The 12,640-nt window shown below is 37.2% G+C and overlaps 1 protein-coding gene and 1 long non-coding RNA gene across 2 annotated transcripts; both read right to left on the bottom strand.

Moving 5' to 3' along the window:
• Window positions 1–3,065: 3,065 nt before the first annotated feature.
• On the bottom strand, window positions 3,066–3,901 carry LOC134662100 (uncharacterized). The gene is made up of 2 exons (XR_010098016.1): window positions 3,815–3,901; window positions 3,066–3,569 (listed from the first exon to the last, which is right to left on the bottom strand). It is a non-coding gene; the product is annotated as an uncharacterized LOC134662100 (long non-coding RNA).
• A 3,478-nt stretch (window positions 3,902–7,379) lies between these two features.
• Window positions 7,380–9,459, bottom strand: LOC134655905 (uncharacterized). Its single transcript, XM_063511408.1, has 2 exons — window positions 9,190–9,459; window positions 7,380–7,655 (listed from the first exon to the last, which is right to left on the bottom strand). Exons 1-2 carry the CDS (start codon window positions 9,457–9,459, stop codon window positions 7,395–7,397), a joined length of 531 nt encoding a protein of 176 aa, XP_063367478.1. The 3' UTR covers window positions 7,380–7,394.
• Window positions 9,460–12,640: the final 3,181 nt, after the last annotated feature.

Genomic DNA, 12,640 nt, shown 5'->3' with positions numbered 1-12,640 from the left:
TCTGCAACGATTTTGATAGCATACGCAGTACGCAGTGCAAGTGTTATTTGTACGTCATAATTTCATAGAAGTTTGACGTTTAATATAACACTTGCACTGCGCGTGCTATCAAAATCGTTGCAGACTTTTCTTGGTCTAACTCTAGATGCGTCTGACGGCCTGACGTTTAGTAAGCTTTTTGATACAGCCGAATATAATGGATTTAAAGGGTTTATACTGCGCATTTCCCTCATTTTTTTAAATACCGGGATCCCGGTATTGCCTTTAAAAATACCGGTATTGAAAAATGCGTTTAAAACGACGGGATCCCGGGATCCCGAAATACCGGGATCCCGGTATTGGAAGCCCTAGTAGGTACTGTCGCAGTACGGATATGATGGTCGTTCTTGTCTACGTGACAGCGTGATAAAACGGTGTCCGTCACTTTCTTTCCCACGGTGTTAAACAGTGACAGTTATTTTATCACGTGGATAAAGATAGGATCTGGGAGAATCGGGTTTTCAATATTTATTTTAGAAAACGCCCAAATAAACAAACTGATGCCAAAATGTCACTCCTAGCGTAGCTCAAAAGCTGTAGAATTTATCTCTCTTTCTAAAAGATAAGTATTACGTAAATATATAAGCTAAAATAATGAATAACAAGTTTTACATGTCTTATGCAGTGCCTAAAAGAACAACAATCAAGACCCTAGAGTATAAAACAAATATTTGTTATATGACACTTACGTTGCAGTTACGAATTTTGACTTGAATGATATTGTTAATTGCGCACTATACAATACATATTACGTTCAGCGATGATGAATACATTTTAAAATTAATCACAATACTTAACCGATTTCAGACAAAAACACTTACGATTACAATTTAAGATAAATTATTTTGATACAACTAAATTTTGAGTACAAATAGCGGTCGCCGGTTCTACTTTTTAAATTTAGTTTTTCTGTTTTCCACAGCCAACGTGGCAATGATAGTTCCATTCAGCCAAATAATTAAACAAATTTTTAGTGAAATATCGTATTATATAACATTTTATTTATTTAATAACAAACAAATATATACTTCATATCAGGGATGTTGCGGATGCCGATTTTTTGACATCCGCGGATGCGGATGCGGATTTTTAAAGGCTCACATCCGCGGATGCGGATGCGGATGTCAAGATAGTACCATAAAAAACGTCAAATATTACATTTTAGTAATTTTTATTTCAAAAAACCGGCAAGTGCGAGTCGGACTCGCGTTCCAAGGGTTCCGTACATTAACCCGTGAGTTCCCACGTGTGTGACGTCACCATAAGCGTTCTGGCTCAAATTTGAGCCCTTGGGAGCTGACAGGTTAAGTCCCACTCACGCTTGACTGCTCATTTCTAATAGGTTTTTTTGGTTAATGACTAAATTACCTAGCAGTCTAGCACTTACGCCGATGCTAAGACGTTCCTGTACCGACCTGTTCCACATCCGCATCCGCATTAAATCCGCATCGATTTTATGCGGATGCGGATGCGGATGTTGAAAATAATGCGGAAGTTCCGCGGTTGCGGATGCGGATAAACTCTTTGGTGGTGTCGTATGGATTACGGTCAGGTTTGACGACTTGTCTGTGGTGATTCAAATCAGGGATGTTGCGGATGCCGATTTTTTGACATCCGCGGATGCGGATGCGGATTTTTAAAGGCTCACATCCGCGGATGCGGATGTCAAGATAGTACCATAAAAAACGTCAAATATTACATTTTAGTAATTTTTATTTCAAAAAACCGGCCAGGTGCGAGTCGGACTTGCGTTCCAAGGCTTCCGTACGTTAAGTCCCACTCACGCTTGACTGCTCATTTCTAATAGGTTTTTTTAAAGATGCCACGAATATTCGGCAACTATTCGGTATTCGGCCTATTCGGCCACTTTGCCGAATATTCGGTATTCGGCCGAATGTTGCCTACTATTCGGCCGAATACCGAATATCTGTTGCACCTACTGAAAAAGAAAAATTGCACAATAAAAATAACCTAAAACTAGCCTATACCTACATAGTTTTTGGAAATTTAGAGTGTGTTCTTGGAAAGTTGTTAAATACGAAGACCCTTTTTTGAGCATTTGTTGATTAAAAAACATTTTATTTTTATCATGAGTCTGTTTTGTTTGACTCTATTAATTAATGCTGTTCAACAAAAATATATCTTGGCTAACGTCATCTAACGTTGAGCCTTGTTAGCGATCACATTTCATAATAATTGTGACTCAAAATTTTCGCATGTCATACCGAATATTCGGTCGCCGAATATGCGGTATTCGGCCGAGAGAGGAGCCGAATATTCGGTACTCTGTATTCGGCCGAAACCACTATTCGGGGCATCTCTAGTTTTTTTGGTTAATGACTAAATTACCTAGCAGTCTAGCACTTACGCCGATGCTAAGAGGTTCCTGTACCGACCGGTTCCACATCCGCATCCGCATTAAATCCGCATTGATTTTATGCGGATGCGGATGCGGATATTCGCAACATCCCTGATTCAAATGTTATGACGTCACGCGCTCCGATTGGCGTTTGCAGTCACGTAATACTGGGCATTATTTTAAATACTTTTGATTATTTTTAATTAATTTATTACGCATATTTTCACTTGCAAAATATGATTTTCCGCATTCTAATATTCCCTGTTATGGTAAAAACATAACATGCTATATATTCGCGATTCATGTCAACATCCCTATTGTCAATGAAAGCGACTGGGTGTTTTTCTTGACCACCCTTACCCTCTTCAACATTTATCTTTTTTTGGGACGTGAAAACCAATATTATACGTTTTTCTAAACCAAGACCTAAATACTTGATACGACATAGTTTTCTTGTTTGATAATTTATCTTTATACATTCGATATAAATTGGTGATATTTTTAAACTCTTCGGGAAGATATAACTTGCCAGAGTCTTTTCCACAGTGATGGGACGGTAATAGGGGTAAACTTAATATAAATTCTTGGGCATCTTCAATAACATTTTCTGAAGTTTTATTATGACCACCAGCAGTTCCACGTTTATCTTTCTGCAAAAAACCGTCCACCATAGAGTCAAGTGTATAGAGAATAAATCTCTGCGTAACATCTAAAGTTGCAATTAAGAATTTTTGGCAAACCCTGCGTCTACCTTCCCCTTCGTTAATATAGTACTCAATGGCTTGAGACCTATTTTTTGCAGCAGTTTTACTTGACCTTTTAACTGAACGACGATAAGCACATTGTGATATCCAATCCTTTCTTCTTTGGTTACTGCCCAATCCCCAAAAATGTTTAAAAATACTATTACGCGTCTCTTCAGAAATATTTCCACAGTTATTACCACAGTTAACTCCAACACATGGGTTTGATTTCATGCATTTACTTTTAATTATTTTTCCTTTTGAATTAATGTAAGTTTCTCCTTTCTGTCTACTTTCTTGGTTACTTTTTTTAAGTTGCGTTTTTGATGGAGTTTTTCCTATGGGAAGTTCGTGAGCTGTTTCAAAATTGCTAGTATTTTTCTTTTTCTTCTTTTTTTGTGTTAGCTTTAGTCTTTTCTTCTTTTGATCTAAAAAAACAACATTGATAAGTAAAACTGTTATATTCTAATATTTAACTCGAGTCCGAACTATATGTTGCTATCCATTTAAGTATTTATTTATCTATGGTGTATTATGTATGTTGTTGCCCCGTGGGTGTCTCAAAATATGTAGGTACCTAAATTTAAAGAAAAATGTTTTTTTATTTATTGGGACGCATGGCACACTACAAGAATAAAGCATAATATATAATTAATGATGTAGGTACACTTACATGCAGAACCGCTTGAAGAAGTACTTCCTTCTAGAATACTAGTTTCAGATTCTTCGGACGGGAAAACTTCATTAAAGTGAAGAGTGTCTGAAAGAAAGAGAGTGCAAATAAGATTTGCTAAATGGAAGCTTTCTTTGATCTTCTAATTATCTTTTCTATTATATTTCATCAGCTGTTCCTAAAATGTGTTTTTTCAAATCTCCGCCGACGTTTTCGACACTTATCATCGAAAAATAGTACATTATTGCAGAGGCCGGGAAAGAGCAATTCGTGGATGAGTTTCGATTTTGTCGGACGACGCGAAGCGGAGTCCGACAAAGAAGAGGAATCCACGAATTGCTATTCCTGCCGAGGCATATATAGTGCTTTTCTCCAAACATGCGAGGAAATAAGGTAAAATAATAATAATTTAAGCATCAAGCATCACTCAAATCGAACCTTCACATCAAAAATGTCAAAAACAATTTCCCTCTTTAATTATTTTTTAAAAGTTAAGGGTACAAACTTATTCTGCCAGTCAGTACCATTCAATATTCGTTCATTCAATATAATTGTGCAATATAGTTGGTCAAACCAATTTGTCAGTCAGTAAGAACCAGGAAAACTATACCCATCCTTTTCTTTTGGGTGCTAGTACTAGTGTAAGACAAAAATAGTATGATTCTCTCTGTCTATATTTGAAATGAGAAAGTCCTTTGACAAACTATATAAGCTTTATGAACACGGATGAGATCCTTAAAAAAATATAAAAATAATCTTTGATTTTATTAAGCAGTATTCGCACGATCATACACGAGCACAACGATCTTGTAAGAACGAGACAAGTAAGGTCGTTTATCTTACTATCTCACTCTATCCTATAGCTTGAAATGATAGCTGATCGGGTCGTGTAGACGCGGCTCGCGGCTGTTTGCGTTATTTATTTTTAAAAAGTAAAAAACACTACAGTACTATGTTATTACTGTAGTGTTTTTTTTCATTCCCGTCCGCTAGAACAGGACAGCGATAGTTTGATTTTTTTAATTAGAGTTTGACAATAACGAAGAACTTCCGGTACTATTTTTGCTACAATAAGGTGAACATTTCCGAGCATATTGGAGAAAATATTATTACGGTCGTCAATTCCATGATGTCGATGGGCTTTTACAAGGCGATTCTTCGATGAGAAGACATTCTGTATCCCGTGTTAATGATATCTATGACGTTGAATAAAACGATAGTTTCAGGACCTTTGTTTCAGGCCTCTTTATTTTACCCATAACTTAGCATAAAATCATATAAAACTTATTTATTAACACTTTATCTAATTCCCTACTTTAACATACAATCCCGAGCTAGTTTTCACATATCTGACAGGCGGATGGTTATGCTCAGTGTTCGCCTTCAGAATGACGTCATCTTTACTAACATGAGCATAAGCTTTACATTGCTTGGACCAGTAACAGGAGTAGGCATATCTAGAGCCCCCTTTACGAATCGGGCCTTTCAGACAATAGGAATAGTCATTGAGGAGCAGAAGTTTTGTGCCACGTGTCAAAGTTATGTATGACGCTGGAAATGAAATAGTGATTTGAATTGGTTTTGGAAATAATAACAAAAATTGCATTTTATGGTAACTCGGTGGGTGTAAAAAATTCAACGTATAATCTTCCTGCGTATGGAATTTCTTGAAGCAAGGCGTGTTACATAACGGTACCGTGCATTCACAGGACAGTAAAACACGGTCTGCTTGCGTTCTCGTTTCCCAGTCTGCTTCTAGTGCTGACTCTTTGCAAACTCTTTTTTTTAATAATTTATTATATATTTTTTAAGGGGTTTTGACACACAGTGACTATGTCACCCCTGTACTGAGATCAAGTAATAATGTAGTAGTGTAGCATTACTAACCTGCACCAGTACATTACTTTTAAGTATAGGTTGCACATCATCCTGGCCTCGTCTGATAGAGGCAAACTCTTTACAACTTTCTTTCGTTTCGACGCTGGTAACTTTTCTATAGTGTCTCCCTTTTAATCTCGTTTCACACTTTGACCTTGATTTAAGAGGAATGGTACGAGTAGTTCCCGCTAATTCTTCACAATCGTGACTTATTGTTATAAAAACTTGCGAAAATAATTGCTTCTTCGTATAGCACGTGTTCTATAATTTGCTTCTTCCTTTAAGCCCCGTGACATAACGTCATCGTTGTCAGGGCATTTTCACTTAACTGTGTACCATTAACGGCCGGTTAGCAATCGTCACAAAACTGACGGTCAATGTCAAATCCCATACATTTTGTCAGGAATGTGACGGTTAGACTTTACTGAAACAAGACTTAAGTGGCGCTTTAAAGTATAAGTTAAAATGAAAATGCCCGTCAACGTGATATTGATCTGACTCTACCTAATTCTAGAAAAAAAAGATTTGAATATCCTTACTTTATGAATTGACATGACATTTATATGAATACATGTCGTGAACTCATTCCCATATAAAACGCCACGTAATTATTGTAATGTAGTTTTTATTTAACTGAAAATTGTTAATAAAATTAAATTATGTTGCATTACAAAACCTCTAACTTAGGCTTACGCTACGAGCAGATTGTTCTTCACTATCATAGTTTTTTTATATTATATAGGAGCCAAACGAACAGACGGATCGCCAGATGGTAAGCGATTACCGTCGTCCATGGACTCTCCTTCACCACCAGAGCTCTTTTAGATGGCTCGGTAATATTCCCTAGGGTCTCTCATAAACTTTCAGAGATCCTGACTTAACAGACTAATTCCCTACTTTAACGTAAAGGCCTGAAGCCGTTTTCATATATTTAGTGGGCGGGTGGTTGTGCTCAGTATGTAACTTCAAGATAACGTCATCTTTGCTAACATGCGCAAACGCCTTGCACCGTCTACTTAAGTAGCTTGAGCATGTGTACCGGGCGCCGCCGTCGCGAATATTCCCGCTGACGAAGTATGAATAATCATTTATCATTAGCAGTTTTGTGCCTCTCGCTAACGTTATGTATGACGCTGAAAGAATAAAACACATTGACTTCACTTTCGCACTTACACAAATGTTAGAACGTGCTGGTGACAGGTGATAAAACCGCGACCAAAAATATAATATGGTCAATTATATTAGACAAGTGGGTTTACCTACCTTTAACCACAAATACTTAGAGGTCGAGGGAACAATAAAATAAACAAATGCTTTGTAATAGGTAATTTTTATTACTTACCTATTGCAAATCACAACTCAAAGTTTAACCTTTTACTGTCAAACAAACAGAAAATCATATTTATTTATTTGCAAGCAACGTAATATCCCTAGCTCATTTTTAAGTACTTCGTCAGCGGATAGTTATGCTTGAAGTAAGATTTATATACGATTTGTAAGCATAAGAATTGTATTCCTTGCTGAGTCGGCTTGAACAGGTGTATTGTGCAATAAGAACTGCCTGATGGTATGTAATACCGTCGCCCAGGTACACCAGTACAACAACAGAGGATTGCAGGTGCGTTGTCGGTATTTAAGACTGGAGTACGCACTTTTATTTAATAAAATCCCTGGGTTCACGAAGAAACCCTGACTTAACAGATTAATTCCCTACTTTAATGTAAAGGCCGGAAGATGTTTTCATATATTTGGTGGGCGGGTGGTTATGCTCTGTACTAAACTTCAAAATAACGTCATCTTTACTGACATGTGCAAATGCTTTGCATCGTCTACTTAAGTAGCTTGAGCATGTGTACCTGGCGCCCCCGTCACGGATAGGCCCGCTGAGGGAGTATGAAAAGTTATTGATCATTAGCAGTTTTGTGCCTCTTGTTAACGTTATGTATGACGCTGCAAAAACAAAACACCATTAACATTAAAGTGGTTTATGTGACTGCTACATAATGCCTAATTATGTACAGTTACAATTACATGCAATGTTTACTACACGCAATGTTATAAGCTCTTTATAATGTGATCAGGAACCACATGTTACGACCGTCATTGTGGCATTTGATCACAATTCACATACTTACTAAAATATCGTCACGACTGATTTTGTTCTTCAAAGATGTTCGAAATTTGAGTTTTGTCATGTCATTATTAAATCGATATCGACGTTATTACTACGCAGTTGGTTTACCTACCATTAAACACAAGTAGAGGCCGATTTTATACCTATATTAAAATGTAATCATTTTTCTAAATATAAATCCCATCAAAAACATTACATGTAAAAAGGTGCAAGTCTCGCAACGCTTTTACTACAAAAAAGTTTTGAGATGTAATGTGAAACCAAGTCGGTTATTTTAATCAGTGCCAGGGGGTGTTAAAACCGTATCAATAAGATATCTTTAATTTGTAATACGTATAATGACTTGGCCATCGCACGGCTGCATAATGACAAAAGGATCATCGTCACCTATTAAAAATAATTCGAATTGAACATAACGCTAGCGCTAATTGCAGTTTGAGCATTACACATATTTACGAGTACGGTACGAGTAAAGCATTATGTGCGATTGCCAAGTCATTATATGTATATTACAAATTAAAGATATCTTATTGATACGGTTTTAACACCCCCAGGCACTGATTAAAATAACCGACTTGGTTTCACATTACATCTCAAAACTTTTTTGTAGTAAAAGCGTTGCGAGACTTGCACCTTTTTACATGTAATGTTTTTGATGGGATCTCATATCTTTTTGTAGGCAGTCCTTCTTTTCGGATACTCATACCCATACTATGTATACACATATCATAACTAAACATATCTTCATTCATACTCACATCGTACATCGTAGTGTACCTTTACTTTACCTACTATTTGTAGGAACTGCAACAGTAACTTTGTAATATCATATATTTATATGGGATTACAAACTTACTTATGCAGTTCTTAGATCTTTAAAACGTGACTGATATTGCAATATTTTTAGGTTTTCCCTTTATGTGGCCATTAAACCCTAACTTTGTACCAAATTTCAGCTCTCTCAGTTTATGGGAAGTACTAGTTCTACTCTGATGATCATGAGTGAGTGAATGAATGAATGAGAATGTCATAAATGCGAAACTTTGCTTTCGCTTAACTTCGGAACTAAATGACCTACAGACTTGAAATTTTGGATTTTAAGTATGTGATTATAGCTTACTGGATGACGAAAATTTCTGCGTTCTGGTCTTATCCAGAGGTTCTCAAATAGGGTCCTGAAAATGCGGCGAAATGGTTCCAGTAAAGGATGGTACGGCAGTGTTTGCTTCGCGCTCGACTTGGCGGGGGCACTGCCGTGCCCCCAGATTTAATCACTAATTGCAAAGCATAACCTTTAATTGCAAATCACAACACATTCCTCAAATTTCCATCTCTCAAACAAACATAAATTCGTATACATTTATTTACAGGCAACGTAATACCCCGAGCTCACTTTTAAATACTTTGTCGGCGGATGGTTGTGCTCCAAGTAAGATTTATATATGATTTCATCTTTATTGACATAAGCATAAGCGTTGCATTCCTTGCTGAGTCGGCATGAGCAGGTGTATCGAATACCACTGGCGCGCGAGTTACCGTTCTTGCAGAAAGTGTACTCGTTGATGTAGAGAAGTGTGGTACCCCGCGAGGTCGTTATGTAAGAGGCTGAAAGAAAAATTAAAGTAAAAACCATATCATGGGTACTTACTAAGAAATCTTACAGATTCCGTTGGTTAAGCCGTATTGGGAGAATGGATAAAGATCGGAATGTGAAACGAGCCTACCTGGGCCGCCTAGCAAGAGCACAACCCAGGTATTGCTGGAACGCCATGGTAGAGGCGGATCTGCGCGAACTCCGAGTGAACGATTGGCGAGAAGTAGCGCAGGTCCGAGAAAATTGGGATGTCTTGTGTCCAAATCTAAGTCTCATTTTGAGTCATTGATCCAACGTAGTAAGCAAAAACCACATGGTATAGCATATACAGATTAGAATGGACATCAAGGAGCAATAATGCGAGACAATCCTACAATTTAGTTTATTGACACAAAATTATAATTCCAACAACTCATATATGCTACCTGACAGGATAACAGTTTTCATTAATATGTAGATAACTTTGATCACTAATAGATTAATTAGGGCTCCCCACTTACTTAATAATAAGTTTTGCGACAAGACGTGTAGATACGTAGTTAAAACAAGATGGCAATTGTACATCGGAAAACGGCAAATGAAAGAAAAAAGTATCGGGTGGGCAGATACTACGAATAATCACGTGACTAAGGGTCTGAACATTGATATACAATTTAAACTTTTAGATAAAAACCAGCATTCGTTTGCACATATTTGACGGGCGCATGATTGTGGTTCAAATCCGCCTTTTTAATGACGTCGTCCTTACTAACATGAGCATGAGCTTTGCACTTTTTATTAAGTCTATTGGAACATGTGTATCTGAAGCCATCGTGGACGGCGCCGCTGCGGCAAAACGTGTAGTCGTTGATGAATAGCAGTTTTATTCCTCGCGTTGTGATAATGTATTTGGCTGGAAAATAATTTTGTTTTCATTGACTTGCCCAGGAATTATGTGTAGGTACAGTATGGTGTCTTGTGAAAGCGATACAGGTCAAAATTGGATTAATGAGCAGTTTCGTATTTATTTAAATTCTAGTTATGATGATAATATTATTATGGTAGGTTAGACGAAAGGATGTTGATTACTTTGTAATATATTATATCTAACTAGTATCTTAGTATTAAATATTTATTTAACAGAATACCTAATTCCGGTGAATCTACTAATTTACTAGCAAACAATTATTTTCATTGAAAGTACCTAATTTGTACAAGGACTTGACCATACGAGGCTAGAGGATAAGCGTACTTATAAAAATAGTAAAATAATACCATTATTTAATTTATCATGCATTTATTACAAAAAATAATTTTAATTTGATTTCAATTAACACAATTTAATAAATCTGCCGCAAGCCATACGCTTAAACTTCGAAGGTGGGTGATTATGAAGCGTGATAGCCTTCAAAATGACGTCAGCCTTGCTCACGTGAGCGAAGGCCTTGCAGCCCCTGCTGAGGTAGCTGGAGCACTTGAACCTGGAACCCTGGTCGCGGAGACGGCCTCTGATGGAGTACGAGTATTCCCCGATGATCAGCAGCTTGGTGCCGCTGACTAAGGTTATGTATGAAGCTGAAAATTACGACTTTTTGATTAATCTGTAAGTATATATGGGTTGGGAGGGTGAATACGTCTTTTTCTTGACACTCGTTGCTATGGTAACGGTCGAGTCAATGTGTGTCTGTCTTAAAAGCCTTGTTTACGGCATTTAAACTATCCAATCATAAATTTTTTATGGTAGTTCAAGCCCTTTCTATAAAAAGCGGCCAAGTGCGAGTCGGACTCGCCCATGAAGGGTTCCGTATTTAGGGGATTTATGACGTATTAAAAATGAAACCGGCCAAGTGCGAGTCGGACTCGCGCACGGAGGGTTCCGCACCATCAACAAAAAATAGAGCAAAACAAGCAAAAAAACGGTCACCCATCCAAGTACTGACCCCGCCCGACGTTGCTTTACTTCGGTCAAAAATCACGTTTGTTGTATGGGAGCCCCACTTAAATCTTTATTTTATTCTGTTTTTAGTATTTGTTGTTATAGCGGCAACAGAAATACATCATCTGTGAAAATTTCAACTGTCTAGCTATCACGGTTCGTGAGATACAGCCTGGTGACAGACGGACGGACGGACGGACGGACGGACAGCCGAGTCTTAGTAATAGGGTCCCGTTTTTACCCTTTGAGTACGGAACCCTAAAAACTACTTACTAGATCTCGTTCAAACCAATTTTCGGTGGAAGTTTGCATGGTAATGTACATCATATATATTTTTTAATTTTATCATTCTCTTATTTTAGAAGTTACAGGGGACACACACACACACACACATTTTACCACTTTGGAAGTGTCTCTCGCGCAAACTATTCAGTTTAGAAAAAAATGATATTAGAAACCTCAATATCATTTTTGAAGACCTATCCATAGATATAGATACCCCACACATGTGGGTTTGATGAAAAAAAAATTTTTGAGTTTCAGTTCTAAGTATGGGGAACCCCCAAAATGTATTGTTTTTTTTTTCTATTTTTGTGTGAAAATCTTAATGCGGTTCACAGAATACATCTACTTACCAAGTTTCAACAGTATAGTTCTTATAGTTTCGGAATAAAGTGGCTGTGACATACGGACGGACAGACAGGCAGACAGACATGACGAATCCATAAGGGTTCCGTTTCTTGCCATTTGGCTACGGAACCCTAAAAAGCATAGCCACAGCCGGATTTGGATGAGTTTTTTTTTAATTTTGTACTTGAAGTACATTTTGCACGCGGTAAGATATAAAAGACTGAAGGTTGCTCTATAATCGATAATTTCAAGGGGAAAGTTAAGTATAGGTATAGTTTCTTCGGTAGGTGGGTATAACATCTAGCCGACCATATTAAAGTATATAATATATGTATTATGAAATATATGAATATTATGTTAAAAACAAACTGGGAATATCTATATAGGAAATTAAATTATTTTTCACCTCAGCAGCTCGAACAAGGGTACTTTGCTACTTAAAAACAGTGAGCAAAATCGCATTTTGCTCACTGAGTAAGACAAAATGAGCAAAACGCGATTTTGCTGACGATGACATTATGCTCGTCGAGCAAAATGCGATTTTGCTCACTGTTTTTAAGTAGCAAAGTACCATGTTCGAGCTGCTGAGGTGAAAACTTAATTGTTGGTATATCTTAAGAAAACATGAGTGAATAGGTAAATGATGAAGAAGGAATACATTTTCCGGGTTTTCTA

The sequence above is a fragment of the Cydia amplana genome, chromosome 2, assembly GCF_948474715.1.
Source record: "Cydia amplana chromosome 2, ilCydAmpl1.1, whole genome shotgun sequence".
Classification (NCBI taxonomy): domain Eukaryota; kingdom Metazoa; phylum Arthropoda; class Insecta; order Lepidoptera; family Tortricidae; genus Cydia; species Cydia amplana.
This window is presented reverse-complemented; position numbering and strand designations above follow the sequence as displayed.

Bases quoted from the DNA above. Each gene is read 5' to 3' on its own strand.
- LOC134655905 (XM_063511408.1), bottom strand. From the start codon at position 9,459: ATGGTTTTTACTTTAATTTTTCTTTCAGCCTCTTACATAACGACCTCG. The intron at 7,656-9,189 runs TAAATGTATACG...TGTTAATGGTGT, and splicing joins GGTATTACGTTGCCTGTAAA to TTTGTTTTTGCAGCGTCATA.